Genomic DNA, 15,620 nt, shown 5'->3' on the forward strand with positions numbered 1-15,620 from the left:
TTTAATGGGTTACTATAGTTCTTTGGTTAGCATTCTACTACCCTAGATTTTAAGCATATATGCTAGAGTATTTCAAAATGCTTTTTTGCTGGAGGGGGGGTGGGGAATGGGGTGTCTGGGTGATGGGCATTAAGGAGAGCACTTGATGTAACGAGCACTGGGTATTGTATGCAACTGATGAATCACTAAACTCAACATCTGAAATTAATTTAAAAAATACAAAAAATGCTTTTTTATCCAAGAATGCAGTATATGTTAATATCTTTATTGCAAGAGTCATGGCAATCTTTTGTTAATTATTACATGTTGAAAGAAAACTTATATCTACTGAAAAGGAAAGTCAGAAGTTAGTCTTCAGTACATAAGAAGATTGTTGTTTTCATTTCTCCCTCCAGTGACTTAAAAAATACAAGTACTCCTCCTTCAGTCATGTTTTGTCTTCCAGGTTTTAAAGTAAGAGATATCTGCATCCTGTAACAAAGTGACAGTAACATGAATCAGACCCTCCTTTTATTTACCCTAGTTTTATTTTTGTTTTTTGTTTTTACGAATTCCTTCTGTTTTCAGGAGCTGTATCATTATGATTCACTGTTAAGAATCCCTATAAAACATGGACAAATGATTAAATTAGAATAAAAATCACAGCCAGAATTCTAGATCTACACAAAAATATTTCTGTAGGACTTAGTATCATTATATCCTCTATCAGGTATAAATATCATTGATTAGCATCTGCTAATCATTGAATAGTATTGATTAGCATTTCTTAAATGCTGAAATTTCTACTATTACTATGACCAGCATTTCATACCTGTAATAAATACAAAGAATTGAGGCACTGGATAGCTCAGTCAGTTAAGCCTCCAACTCTTGATTTCAGCTCAGGTTATGATCTCAGGGTTGTGAGACTGAGCCCCACATTGGGGCTCCATACTCAGCAGGGGTCTGCTTGAGAATCTCTCCTTCTGCCCCTCCCCCTGCTCATGCTTGCTCACTCTCTGTCTCAAAATAAACAGATAAAATAAATAAATCCTTAAACAAAATAAATACAAAGAATAGGTCAGAGTATTTAGAATTGAAGTAGCTGACAGATTAAAGTGATCTGTGAACTTCTGGTACATTGCTTAAAGAGTAAACCAAGGCAACTCAATAATCCTTAAGATGTGACATTTCATTTGGGAAGATATGCATTTACCACTTCTAAGAATTTGCACTAAGACAAAATAATAAATAACAATTCAGTGCGGCTATTGTTCTTGATCCTGAAAAATAATACATATTCATAAAAACAAAGTTCCAGATACAACGTTCCTAGCCTAAACAACAGAAATAATTCAAGTATTATCAATACGTACATTTAGTTTGAGAAAAGCTATATTGGCATTATCTTAATGTAGATGCCTTATAAGCAAATTTCAAAAAGGATATATATATATATATATATATATATAGAATAGAAAATAATGGGAGGGGCGCCTGGGTGGCACAGCGGTTAAGCGTCTGCCTTCGGCTCAGGGCGTGATCCCGGCGTTATGGGGTCGAGCCCCACATCAGGCTCCTCCGCTATGAGCCTGCTTCTTCCTCTCCCACTCCCCCTGCTTGTGTTCCCTCTCTCGCTGGCTGTCTCTATCTCTGTCAAATAAATAAATTTAAAAAAAAAGAAAAAGAAAAAAAAGAAAAGAATGGGAGAAAAAGCAGGGAGGAGAAAACCGAGTAAAAAAGTGAGGAACAATTTTTTTTCAGTTCATATCATTTTGTGGAAAGAACGAGGTATTTTATCTCAGAAATATTCTTGGGAAATGAAAGGATGCCCAGTTTATCATAAAAAAAAGATTAGCAATAAGACCATGTAATAAGCAGGGGCACCTGGGTGGCTTGGTTGGTTAAGCATCTGCCTATGGCTCAGGTCATAATGTCAGGTCCTGGGATCAAGACCCATGTCAGGCTCCTTGCTCAGTGAGGACTCTGTTTCTCCCGCTCCCTCTGCCCCTCCCCTCTGCTCATGCTCTCTGTCTCTCAAATAAATAAATAAAATGTTTAAGAAAAAAAAAGATCATGTAATAACATATTAAAGGTGGTGGTAGGAAGAAAAAGGCCATCATTTCAGTAAAGACTCAATGTAATCAAATGCTTGATTTACTGAGTAATGTTTATATTTTACAGTTAGATAATCTACAAACAAAACAAAATAACATTATTGTGGACACTCCAAAAAGCACAACTGCTATGTTGGCACCGGAACTCTAGCCCCTGGTCCCCTCTTCCCTTGAACCCAATCGCTTCTGTAATGTATTCTCTCTCTGCCCTATGGCTGAACTCTTCCATCTTTATCTGCTAGCTAAATATCCTGCTACCATCAAAACAAAAGCATTAAGAACGAATACTTAACGAGCATAACCCTTCAAGATGAGTTTTAAGAGTTTTCCATATACTCACTCACTCCCCATGACAATCCTATGACTAAGTTCATCATTAATGTCCATTTTGTAGATGGGGAGATTGACTTACAGAGAAGAACTTGCCTGAGATTGAGGCATGAGGTCACAGGATAGAGCTGGGATTTCAACCCAGGGAACCTGGTAGGAGGCTCCATGCTCTTAACCAGGACGCTATGTCACCTCCCTAGTATGGAGCCCTTTCTTCTCAACTCCTGTCCATCACTGGGCACACCACTCTATCAGCTGTCCTCCGAATTAAAAATTCAGATGTAAATCTTTGATGAAGCTCTACCTTCGGAACCATCCCACACTACTACGTCCCAACATTACCAAAACACATATAAATTGTCCACGTTACAACTTGGTAGCAAATGAATAGCCTCCTTCAGGATTTTTCAAGCTCTGGACTTGTTTAGTGCATCATGAAAGTTTTATAACCTTTAAGTCTCTTTAAGCATTTTGGTTGTTTGCTTTTTTCACTGATTCATGTTCACTGTCCTGCAAAAACTGGGAACAAATTAAGTGCCTAACAAATTGTGGATTGCTTAAATAGTGGTAGGTTATACAATGATACATATGGTATGCTTCCACCGAGTAATTCTCTTTATATATCAATCCCTGCTAACTTATTTCTAAAAGAAGGTAGTAGTCACTGAAAAAATAATTTAACATTAAAAACCAGCCACAGAAATGGCCTTTCTTTGCATTATCATAGCCATATTTTTTGGCTTAACTCATTACATTTTCTGTGGTCTTTATACATTAAACTCTTGCAATGGTCATAATTTTTTCTCAGACATAGCTCAAATTATTCCTCACTTTTCTGTAAGAATGAGTATCCATTCATTTAAAAGAATGAATAATCACCGAATTTTTTCAGACACGGACATTTTGACACATATGTGCACAGTGCTTCCAGAATGAGGCCAAAGGACCAGCACTACACAGAGAGTGAGCATGAGTTTTAACAGTACAATAAGTGCTTTGACAGAGTTAAGCACGGGACTGAGGTACACCTCATCCTGGGGAGAAATGGGAGGGGAGGCCAGCTATCAACCCAAGGAGACCGTACCAGCTAGGAACTTGTGGTGAAAAGCAGTGGAGAAAGAGTATTTTGACCCATACACTGGTCAATCCGAAAGTGTAGAAGATAAAATGGCAATCTTTGATTTGATTTTACCTTGAAGAAACTTCTTCCTCTAAGACCAGTAGTAATCTATAGTAAACCAACAGATATGCATGGGGGACACAATGCTTTTTATCTCTTTTGTATTTACATCATAAGGTTGGTGGAGGGTTAGTAAGAAAAGTTTTCAAGCACTAGAGAATTTCATACTTTCCTACAAGACTGATACGTATTAAGAAGTGTATAAATGGGTCTTACCAAACCATTCTTGAAGTTCTCAATTCTTTTCTTCCCTAATTTGTTGGTTAGCCACCAGGCCCAGGTCGGCATATATTGCCACAAATATGTTATTAACAAAAAAGGGTGATCCGAGATCCAAACTTCTTTCAAATCATTGGCCATGCTGATTAACATCAGCCGCACACAACGACTGGTCACCATCTTGTGGGACTGGACAGTATCAACGCCTACAGTCTAAGAAAATGTTAAAAAAAAATATTAAGTGAATGTCGAGTATTTATCCAAGACATTTCACAGAACTTTTAAGCTAGAAAGGACGTAGAGGTCATCTACTGGAGTGACTCTCTCAGTGGGACCTCATGCCCCTTTGTAGTCCCCATAGCTACTACAGGGTGTCTGTAAGCTATATTTCCAAAAGCCTAAGAGAAATCACACACATACCAGATAAGACTGTGCAGGCTAAACAAAAGATGAAGGTTCTCTGCTTTTCCTTAGATCACCTTTAGTGTATTTACTAATAATTATATGTCATTTTAGCAATAAAAGTTTTTAAACAAATTAATCCATTTAGCAAGAGAAGTTCTATGAGACATGGAGTCCATGGGGATAAAATGGAGGAAGAAGATAAAAGCAGTTTCTGGTAGTGAACAAATCTGGTACTGTTCATCTCGTTAAGCCCCTACCATTCTACAAATACATAAACCGAGGCCCAGAAAGGTAGTGTCTCAGCTGTGCTCACACAGATCATTAGCAGTAACCAGGTCTACAGTCCAAGTCACCTGATTCCTATAATAGCACGCTCATTCTGTTTCACCCTAGAGCTTCCACCGAAAATGGGAAAATATAAATGGTATCTGTAAACTTCTACATACAAGCAGAAGTAGATTTACATCTCAGTAGAAATCGATCTTCATGGAGAAGAAGAAAAATTTCATGGTCTTTAGTGGGATTTTGGATTATTGAGTGATACTAGATTCTTCACAAGACATTTGTCATCCACTGGGTAACTCACTACATATAATCCATGAGCTGAGGGAAGCACAGGCCTGTGCTTAGCACAGGTGAGGCTAACCTAAAATTATCTCAGTTCGGCAAAGCTTTTCCTAAGCTCTTTCACCATAGCCCCTCTTGAAAATCCTAGTAAGATTTAATGTACTAAAATTCAGCCACACAGAACCTTTCAATGTTGCTATAATTTGTGAATTGACAGAAGCTGGGCTTTAAGAATATTGACCGTCCACATAATACTGGATTACTTATAAGCAGTATCTTCTCAGTTTCTTTAGCCTTTATTAAAACTGAATGCCAAAGCACCATCAGCTAACCTTATCAGTGTTCCTAGTGCTATGAGGTAAGTTTTGTAAATAATTCATAACATGGTAATAACATGCATGTTAGAAAAAATTCTAAGCCCTGAGACACAGTGATACATTATCAATATATAACTACTAAAGCATTCTAATTATTCTCTAATTAGATATTTTTACCTTTTGGACTTCTTCAGTTAGGGAATTCTTCACAATATTTGATTGCACAGGTCCTGGACAAATGTTAGATACTACTATACCTGGATATGTAGCAAGTTCAGTTCGGAGGCAATTAAAAAAACCCTAATAGGCAAAAAAAGAAAAAAGAAAAAAAAGCAACAAATGAGATATACATATCTCATATTTGCTCTTAGTATGAAATTAATTTTCTTCAAAGTTTTATGGGGGACAATAGTGGCACACTATCAAAATATGTTTTGAAATGCCAAGTAAAGGATGGGAAATATAACTGGGTGTCCTCATTAAACATTTTTAACTGTAAGACTGGGGGCAATCTAGAACAGGCATGTTCAGGTATCATCACCTTCCAGTAGGAACAGTTCACCCTTTTGGCAGTTGGCACATGCAATCAGTGATTTTTTATGGTAGGAGCTGGACAAGTGAAAAACTATCCCTGGAGATTATTCCGACCCACCCTCCTCACACCAGTCCCCAGCTCCCCACTCCAAAAGAGGTACGTGTTCTCCATTGAGAATCACTGAGGTTGGGCCTCTTTTATCCCTCAAAGTGGCCTAAGGTGCCAGTGCTGGCACAAGAGGGAGCGAGAGGGGTTAGTAATACTTAACAGAAATTATCAGAGAGGAAGAATTCAACGTTTTCTATTTACATTACTATTTTAACAGACACTTCATTTCAGCAAACATTTATTTTTAGGGTTAGCAAAAGAGTACATGGCTGGTTAAAAAAATAATACAACTGCTTACTTGATGGCTTTTGTAAAAACAAGCTAAACCCTCTAGACTTAAAGATATTGGCCATTTCTAAACCAAATAGGGAATAAACATCTACTTCCCCTCATCTCTTTTCTAAATTAGGAAATGTTCCAAGACTACATTGGTATAAGCTGAATTAACTATTAAAGAGTCTAAACAGCCAGCCCAGAGTGTGTTCATTTTTAACAGTTAAACAGTTCACCAACACTAAACAGTTACCAGCTCCCAATGCTGACCACTAATAAACAGGGGCGGTGAGGGTTCATGCTGTCGGAGATTAATAAAGTGCCTGACTCAGATGGACAGGAAAAAAGGCTTTGTAAATTCAAGAAATCTCATACCCTTAACCTTTTGCCTCTCTAGAGTAAAAGAGGATGAGGGCAACATGAAAGCCAAAAACATCAGAGGCTAATACATCTCCTTGTCTGAAATCACATCCGGTACAGAGTGTGAACTTCTCGGTGATAAACAAATTCACTCTAGAGCTTGTTGTGAATCAGGGAAGGAAAAGTGTTCTTGGAAAAGTGCTTCCTGGTCGCAGGGTTCAGCTACCGGTTTAACTAGCTAGAGTCTCAACCTGCCACGTTGTCTCAGAGGATCAAATCCAGTAATAAAACAGTGAGTCCTGGAAGGCAGGCCAGATAACACAGGTTGTGTTTTATCGAAAGCACCCTGCATGTCATGAGAAACTTGGCTGCCGTCCCTTATCTGCCTGCCCAAGACTTGCCCAACTGCTCTGCAGAAGTGACTGTTACCCCAGCACCAAATATGGGGACATCATCAGTGTAGCATCCGGTTCACCACTCTGCAACTGTCTGCTCTCCCCAGCAGAAAGACGATGCCCTAAAGAACCAGCTTCAGATCTCCATGAAACTGTGAGGACCATTCGGCTGCTGCATCTCATTATTTCAACGGTGCAACATTCTCCTTACACTGACCTTCAACAGCATTAATTATAAACTATGTGTCTCCTATTGGGCTTAGGATCTAATTTGCTCCATGTTACAGTTTAATAATATTTCTTCATGGGGCGCCTGGGTGGCACAGCGGTTAAGCGTCTGCCTTCGGCTCAGGGCGTGATCCCGGCATCATGGGATCGAGCCCCACATCAGGCTCCTCCGCTATGAGCCTGCTTCTTCCTCTCCCGCTCCCCCTGCTTGTGTTCCCTCTCTCGCTGGCTGTCTCTCTCTCTCTGTCAAATAAATACATAAAATCTTTTAAAAAAAAAATAATAATAATATTTCTTCATATCTACTCTTAAGCCAACATTAAAACTTCATTTCTTTCCAATATTTACATCTAGTAACTTATGCAAACCAAATCAAACTTTTCTCCTAGCCTCTGCCTTGACTAGCTTTTCTTTCAGTGATGCCATGGTCAATAGAGTCAAGCCTAGTCCCAGTAGGGATATGAAGCCCAGAGCTACTCATCCAGTGGTGAGCTCCTATTTCTGACATGCATATATATTTACACCAGATAAAACAAATACCAACTACAACAGGGAAGGAAAAAGAAGCCACAGAAATGAGAACGACAAGTACAACTTCAAGTGTGTGTGGAAGAAATGAGGGGCAGATCCCCAATTAGCCAGGAAGATGTGGTAGAGATGAGGAGAAGGGTGACAGGTTGACTAGACTAAACACTTCTTGAGGGTAGGGACCGTTTCTTATCTTTATATTCCCAAGATCTGTTGCAGTGCATGGCATGGCACAGTGTAGATACTCAATACATGTTTGTGGAATTAGGAAGAAGCCTGTGAGATTCAAGTCTTTTTTAGCATCTTTTGGGATGTCCTCTACCAAAGGTCTCCTTGGGTCTCTCTTGCTGTCTCCCTACATCACTGCCCAGTTCCTTGACCTCTTGCAGTAATGGTCATATCCCCCATATACATATTTAGATGAGTACCATCAGAGTTGAGTTGGAGCAGACTTACCCGAAGAGCATGTTTGCTGGCACTATATCCACTAGAAAGGGGTGCAGATATGATACCCAGGAGGCTGTTCACGGTAACAATCTTTCCTTGCTTCCTCTCGATCATGTGAGGCAGAACACACATTGTCAAGGACACCGTCCCTAAGTAGTTAAGTTCTATTAGCTCCTTGAAGACATCCAGGCTGGTATCCACACACAAAGAACGCTGGGATCTTCCAGCATTGTTGACCAGAATGTCAATCTAGTTAAATAAAATCAGAAAAGGGGCACTTTGGCGATGACCTGTAAATGGATTGATGCAATTCTCAGGGATGGATGGTTGTATCATTAACTTGAAAAAAATCAATGGAATGGTGAATTTCCAGAAGTCAGCAATAAAGAGAGAAAATAAAAACCAGAATTCACCCATGGAATTAATTTCCCATCTTAAGTGACTTTTTATAAGTGTCACAAAAATAAAAGGCATGGTGAATTTTTACCTTCTTTTGTTCTAGATGGAGGAATTAGTACTTGTTAAGGTATGGCAAGGATGAATTACATAAAGCCAAGTCTTCAAGTGTAAGAGACTCGTGGGCACTGACCCATTTACCTAAAGCCCTTTAAGTGACAGCACAAAGATGGGAATCTCTTTCATAGCTGTGTCAAAGCAAGACTTAACGATTCAAAATGGCTCCTTACTTTACCAAACTCCTGGAGAACCACTTTGGTAGCCGCTTCATGGGAACTTCTGTCAGCCAGGTCAAGCGGCAAAACGAGTATATCTTTTTCTTTTAAATTGCCATTCTCTAGATAAAGACATTTAAAAATTAGTGGAGACATCATGAGATAGTTCAATCAGGCTTCTCGCTACTGCATTAAGTTTAACACCCACCCTACAACTGGACTTGGCAACAAACTCACTGACTAAGAGGACTGGTGGTCATGAGGCAACATCTCATCAGACAAAAAGCTGGCTGGGTTTACAGGAAGTAGAACGGCTCTCTTCACCATAATTAGAAAGGTGTCAGGGGGCGCCTGGGTGGCACAGCGGTTAAGCGTCTGCCTTCGGCTCAGGGCGTGAACCCGGCATTATGGGATCGAGCCCCACATCACTCCTCTGCTATGAGCCTGCTTCTTCCTCTCCCACTCCCCCTGCTTGTGTTCCCTCTCTCGCTGGCTGTCTCTATCTCTGTCGAATGAATAAATAAAATCTTTAAAAAAAAAAAAAAAAGGTGTCAGAAAAAGAGAAGAAAAAGGCAAGGGCAGCTAATGAAGTGATGCCCATAGGAAGAGGATTTGGATCTGAGCATTTGGGACATTTGGAACCAGAGTAGACAGCCCGGGAAAATCCCACTTTTTCCTCTAAAATTCTCAAAATTGTATTTGAATTTGGACTCTGGTTTATTTCTAGGAAGTACTGCTGCCATTTTAGATTTACACACCAAGGCACCTTCTCTTCACCCTTTCCAGCTCCTGCACTCTTCTGGCTGACAGCACAAGGGAGACTCCCAGTGTAGACAGCTGGTACGCCAGCTCCTCACCGATCCCACTCGATGCTCCGGTCACCCATACCACCATATCAGTCAGCTCCCATTCTAGTGAGAAACAAGTGTGGAGTGAGCAGGAAATAAGGAATAGATTATACCTATAATTCAAAGATTACCAAAAAGATAGTCTTAAACATACCACTACATATATGAAGGATACAATGTATGGAGTTTAAAATTTTCAATATCCTAAATTTATGGCCTTGATCCTGGTGATGGTCTCCCAGGTGTACACTTACCTCAAACTCACTGAGTTGTATGCATTAAATATGTACAGTTTTTTGACATGCTAATCAAACCTCAATAAAATGGTTTAAAATTTTTTAATTTAAATATCCTCAGAAAGCACCTCCTACCTAATTTTTTTTTTAAAGTGTGAATACAGGGACATCTGGCTGGCTCAGTTGGTTGCGCATCTGCCTTTAGCTCAGGTCATGATCCTAGCGTCCTGGGAATGAGTCCCGCATCGGGCTCCCTGCTCAGCAAGGAGACTGTTTCTCCCTCTCCTTCTGTTGCTCTCCCCCTGTTCCTACTCTCTGTCTCTCATGCTCTCTGTTTCAAATAAATTTTTAAAATCTTAAAAAAAAAAAAAGAGACTGTAAAAATGCTATGGCACTAAAGCAATGAGGAGTGGTTTATTCTCCTTTTCTCCAATGAAAAACTCACTTGCCCTGTAGGACATGATAGCCACCGTCTATCTGAATTCCTAGAGAGTGACTGTGGTACAACGTTCCTGTGTGCTTTCTTTCTTAAAATATGTGTTGTTCATCAAAAACAGTAGGGGCACCTGGGTGGCTCAGTTAAACATCTGACTTTGGCTCAGGTCATGATCTCAGGATCCTGGGATCCAGGCCCATATGGGCTCTCTCCTCTGTGGGGAGTCGGCTTGTCACTCTGGCCTCCCCCTGCTTACGCTTGCTCTCTCTCTTTCTCTCTCTTTCTCAAATAAGTAAATAAAATCTTAAACACACACAAACACACACACACACACACACACACACACACACACACGTAAACACGGAATCACCACACACATTTCTGATTTGAGATCATAAAAATTAAAATTGGGAAATCAGTCTACTGTTTGAGTCAAACCATTCTAAAACCTGTCAGGGTAACAGTACCGGCTCTGGAGACTGCCAGGGTTCAAATCCTGGCTCCATCACACACAGCAAGGAAATGCCCTCCTGTGAAAACTTGGTGCCTTAATGTTCCACAACTGGAAAACTGGCTTAATAATAAAATCTCCCTCATAGTGTTGCTGAGAAAAATGAGTTAAAATAAGTATCCAGAGCAGTGTCTGACACATACTCAGTGCTTAATAAAATGCGTACCTATTGCTAAAAGTGTTTAACAAATAGACTTTTCAGCAGCAACACAAAGAAGAATATTCACCCAACAACTGTTATAATTCCTCTAGCCAGGGGCAAAGGGGTTCCTAACATTATAGTTATAATTTTTTACAGGCTTAATACTTTTTATTACTTCCTACGTGCTTAAACAAATACCTTATTAGAACCCTCACAAGAAACTTACGAAATAAGAATTATCTTAATTTTACAAAAAGGAAACTGAGGATTACAGACATTAATTTAGCCCACTAAACTGTAAATTCCCTTAAGTCTGGGACCCTGTCTGCCTTGTTCACTGTTCAGTGCCTAGCACGGATACCGGAATATAGAAAGAACGCCATCTGTAACTTTTGAGTAAACACCACACAACCCTAGCAGAGCTGGGATATAAGCCCAGGCACATCTGGCTCCAAAGCCCACACTCGGACCACCAGCCTGTGGTGCCCACATTTTAATATGATCAATCTTTTAAAACCCAACTGTTTCTTAGCCATTCAAGAAAATGCAACTTGTCTTCAGGAAAGAGGTTTCATGTAAATATCTGAACTAAGGTTGTAAATATCCCAAATACTACGTCTAGGCTACAATGCCTTCCTATCATATGATGTACTTTTATTGAAATGCACAACAGAGGACTCCATCAGGAAGAGCAGAATGTACATTCAGATAATCATGCATTCACTCACTGACTGCTCATCGTTCCAAAGTTCTGCAGTACTCAGACTACAGAGTGAATATAATTGTTTGTAACTATTTACTAACTAGCATAAGGCTCACAAAAATTTCATGTTTACACAACTAAGCAAATATGACTTAAAACCAATGATGAAAACCCCTAGGCCCAGTCAGTACACCTGCAGTCCTGGTCCCCTTCTTCCCACCCTGGAGTAGAAAACTTGCATATTTAGCACCAGCTTTTGTTTACCAATTCCACAGAGTCTAGCAAGACATGAAGGGCTCCCCCACTGAGTCTCTGAAAGCAGAGTCCGGAGTTGGAAGGAAACTCCACAAGAGTTCAACCCCCAACCCAGTTTGAGAATTCTCTCCTCAAGCTGTTGACTAATGTCTACTTAATTCCCTCACAGGATGCAGAAGCTACTTCTCTCCAAAGCACCCCCTCCTTCCTCGGACTAGTTTAATCATTCAAGGGGTCAAGGATTCTTTCCCATACTGTGGTCCACCTTTAATCTGCTGCCCCGTAGCAGTGGAGTCATTGGCAGCAGCTCTGCCTTGTGGTAACAGAAAGAAAAAATCAAGCCTGGCTTGCATGTGACAATCCCTTGTGTATGTAAAGGCAGCTTACATGTCTTCCCTAAATCCTCTCATCTCTTGCTTCTCTAAGGCTAAATAAACACCTCCAACGTCTGTGACCTGCCCTCAGATGACATGGCATCAGGTTTCCTCACTCTTTGGCTCACACCCCTCTGCACAAACTCTAGCTTGTCAATGTTCCTAGTGAAAAGAACTGGCCCGAGAAGGATCCAGGACTCCCATGGGGTCTGGACAATGGCTGGCTCAGCCACTGGGGTGTCCCAGGGTCCAGCACAGAGGCTGACACATACAAGCAGCCATTCAGAAGACATCTGCTGTGGACTGCCATGTGTTGCCTCATACGCGACATGCCTCCACGGCTTGCGGAGTCTTTTCTGGCAGTCATTTCAGAGTCTGCTCACATGGAGGTTACTGCCAACTAAAACCTGAGTTTTCCTCTGGTGTGCTGCTGCTGGAGACTTCCCATTCTGGACTTGTGCCATGGATTTTTCTGGATCTATGTGCAGCATCTAAAGTTAGTCACCCTTCAATTTCACCATGGGAGATATATGCTTGGAAAAACAGAGAATTTGTCTAGAAGGATACATAAAAGGTGGGAAACATTGGTTGCTCCAGAGAGGCATACTTGGTGGCTGGGGGCAGCTTTTCACCGTATATCCTTTTGCATCATTAGGTTTTGTAGCATGAGTATATTGTCTATTTTCTAAGGTGACAAAAACAATAAACCGATGGAGAAGACAGGGGGGATTTACTTACTTATAAAAATATATATTATATATATATTTTACCTTAATAGAGTCTGCCCAACTTTCCAGTCTAAACTGTTCTGGGAACCTGATGGGAACCTGAGTGTATCTCCATGTGCCTTAAACTTTATTACCACCCTCCCAACCCCCAGTAGACTTTTTATGATTTTTGTCCTAAAAACTCCTCCATGAAATTTTAACACCCATTATACTGTATATCCATTTATGTACTGTGTGTGTGTGTGTATATATATATATATATATATACATATATATATATCTGTGCTTTATACATAAAAAAAAGAGTTCTGGAAAGCTTACTCTCCAGTCAATGCAGGTTTAAGAACGACTAAATTAAAAAATTAAAAGTTAAATTAAAATTTAAAGGCCATTACCATTTAACTTTATAACTGTATTTGCAGAATAACTTTTAATGTAATTTATTTACTTAGATAAATGATAAGGTATCGAATTAGTATGCAAATTAGCCTATTCTAGAAGTTCATAATAATAATAGCAGTGTAATTAAATGTATCTGAAAATCCTTCAAAACTATTTTTTCAGCAACAGTAAAACACTGAAAAGATTAAATGAATTTCTTAAAAACTATTTTTGGTCAACTTTTAATTTTTGCTTGATATGTGATAATAACTTAAATTTAACTTGCTGTTAGATATTCATTCAGACACTGTCAACATTTTTCCTCTTCAGCACTTGACATAACTAATGGATCGAATAACTTTTGCAGAATTAAATTTTTTAAAAAACCTATTTTTAGTAATCTCAAGTCCAAGTTAACACAAAAACACTCAGGATCGAATGGAAATATCCACAAAGCAGCCACAAGGCAGCCATCAGACAAGTGAAGGACTGATTCAGAGAAGGTCTGACAATCACAACCGTCTATTTGCCATAGTTTTGTAGTGTTGACCTTGCATAGGTGTATTTTCCACCAACTCAATAATGTCAGCACTCCAGATGTTATCCCCAAGAAAATGCAACGAGAAGAAATATTAAGGAATAAGGTTTTGTGCGGTAGGGTTGAGCTTTGGAGGAACACAAAACTGTATCATCTAAGATTTTCTTTGGTCCTCAAGAACCTGTTTTGACACCCTTGGCAGCCATATCGCTGCCCTTCCCTCCTAGCCCCCTTTGGAAAGCAGAGTCTGTCTTCTGCACTGCTAGCATCACTTCCAAGTAAACTACCTCACATGCTTTGGGTATTTTCACAGAGGAAACTACTTCCAGGGAAACCCCACTTACCCTAGAGCTTATGGATCCAAAGCCTCGCTCTGGGTAGGTCATTTAATGTCTCTGAACATTGGTTTCCCTATCGGGAAAATAAGATTAATAACGTCTACTTTGTAAGAGTCGCTGTAAAGGCTAGAGGTCGTGTCACATCGCTTTAGCACAAAGAATGTGCTTAGGCAACGCCCACCAAATTTTAACCAGGGTACAGATGAAAGTGGGAGAGGCAGAACGGCCCCCAGTACGCCAGTAAGGATCTCGCCCCGGGCAAAATCCAGTTCTCTCTAGGGTGATACATTTATCCCAGTACGTTGAGTAGGGTGCTAACTCCGGACACTCTCATTTTATTTCACCACTCGGGGAGTGGGAACAGCTTCATTAAGTAGATAAACCGGGCTCCAGTTCTCAAAAGGGGCTTCCTTACAAACTCAGGGGACCCACACTGTTTGTCAAAGTGGTGTCCTCCGTGGACGCAGCGGCAGAACCCCTGGGAGCCGGGGTAAGAATGTCGAGTCCCTAGGGCGCCCCGCGCATTCCAGAGCCCTCTCCGTTCGGCAAGCGGCCAAGTCCTCGCTGACCCCCAAGAGAGACCAAGGGGCAGGACCGCCTCCTTGGTCCCGGCTTTTTCGTCCCCCCCAGGCAGTCCCAGGGAAAGGCGCCGAAGCTCCAAGCCGCCCGGAGGAATGAGGTGATAGCGGGGACGGCCGCACGGAGCCCGGCCTCCCCCTCAGGAGGCGCGGCCGCGGGTCCTCACCTGGGCGTCGCCCCTGCCACTCGGCCCACAGCAGGGTCAGGTCGCCATCCGCCCGCACGAAGCGGAGCAGCTGCACCACGAGCGCGAGGAGCGCGCACAGCGCCAGCAGCCACAGCAGCAACTCCCAGCTCATCGCGGCCGCGCGCGCCCGGCTCCGCGGGAGGAAGACTGGCCGCGTCCGAGCCGCGCAGCAGCGCACGGGACTCAGCGCTCCAGACTCAGCGCGGCCTCCTCCCCCAGGGCCCGAGAGCCGCCCCGCCCCGGCTCCGCCCAGATAGTGGGCAGGCGGGAGGGGCGGTCCGGGCGCGCCCAGTGCGGCACCACGTTCCGCACCGCCCCCCACCTCATCCCCCCTCCACCCTACGCCGGCCGGCCGCCGCGTCCGGGGCTGCGCGGAGGATGTTGGGGATCCCCGCACGCCGCGCCCGTCTTCGCGGGGGTCTGCGCCCCGGGAAGGGTTGCAGTAGGGACAGAAGGCATGGAGGACTTTAAGATTTGGCGAGACTGCCGTTAGTACAGCAGCCACAAGGTTTGTCATATCAAGAACAATTCTCTAACAGTTGTTTTGAGGGAATATAGTTTCAAGGCTCGGGTTGTGTCAAAAGGAAGAGCACAGATATTCCGACCTATGACCGGGATTCCCACCATCCTCATCTTTCTTTCCTTCTTTAACTAAATGAAGGGAACAGACTATTAGTTTTCCACCCACGCCATGCCCTCACCACC

General features: G+C 41.8%; 1 protein-coding gene across 1 annotated transcript; it reads right to left on the minus strand.

The window, feature by feature from the left end:
• Positions 1-229: 229 nt before the first annotated feature.
• Positions 230-15,152, minus strand: DHRS7 (dehydrogenase/reductase 7). The gene is made up of 7 exons (XM_002913025.4): positions 14,895-15,152; positions 9,418-9,570; positions 8,675-8,781; positions 7,998-8,237; positions 5,292-5,414; positions 3,823-4,038; positions 230-471 (listed from the first exon to the last, which is right to left on the minus strand). The coding sequence occupies exons 1-7, from the start codon at positions 15,025-15,027 to the stop codon at positions 424-426; spliced, it is 1,020 nt and encodes a 339-aa protein (XP_002913071.1). The 5' UTR covers positions 15,028-15,152; the 3' UTR covers positions 230-423.
• Between the last annotated feature and the right edge of the window lie 468 nt (positions 15,153-15,620).

Source organism: Ailuropoda melanoleuca, chromosome 14, assembly GCF_002007445.2.
Source record: "Ailuropoda melanoleuca isolate Jingjing chromosome 14, ASM200744v2, whole genome shotgun sequence".
In the NCBI taxonomy this organism is placed as follows: Eukaryota; Metazoa; Chordata; class Mammalia; order Carnivora; family Ursidae; genus Ailuropoda; species Ailuropoda melanoleuca.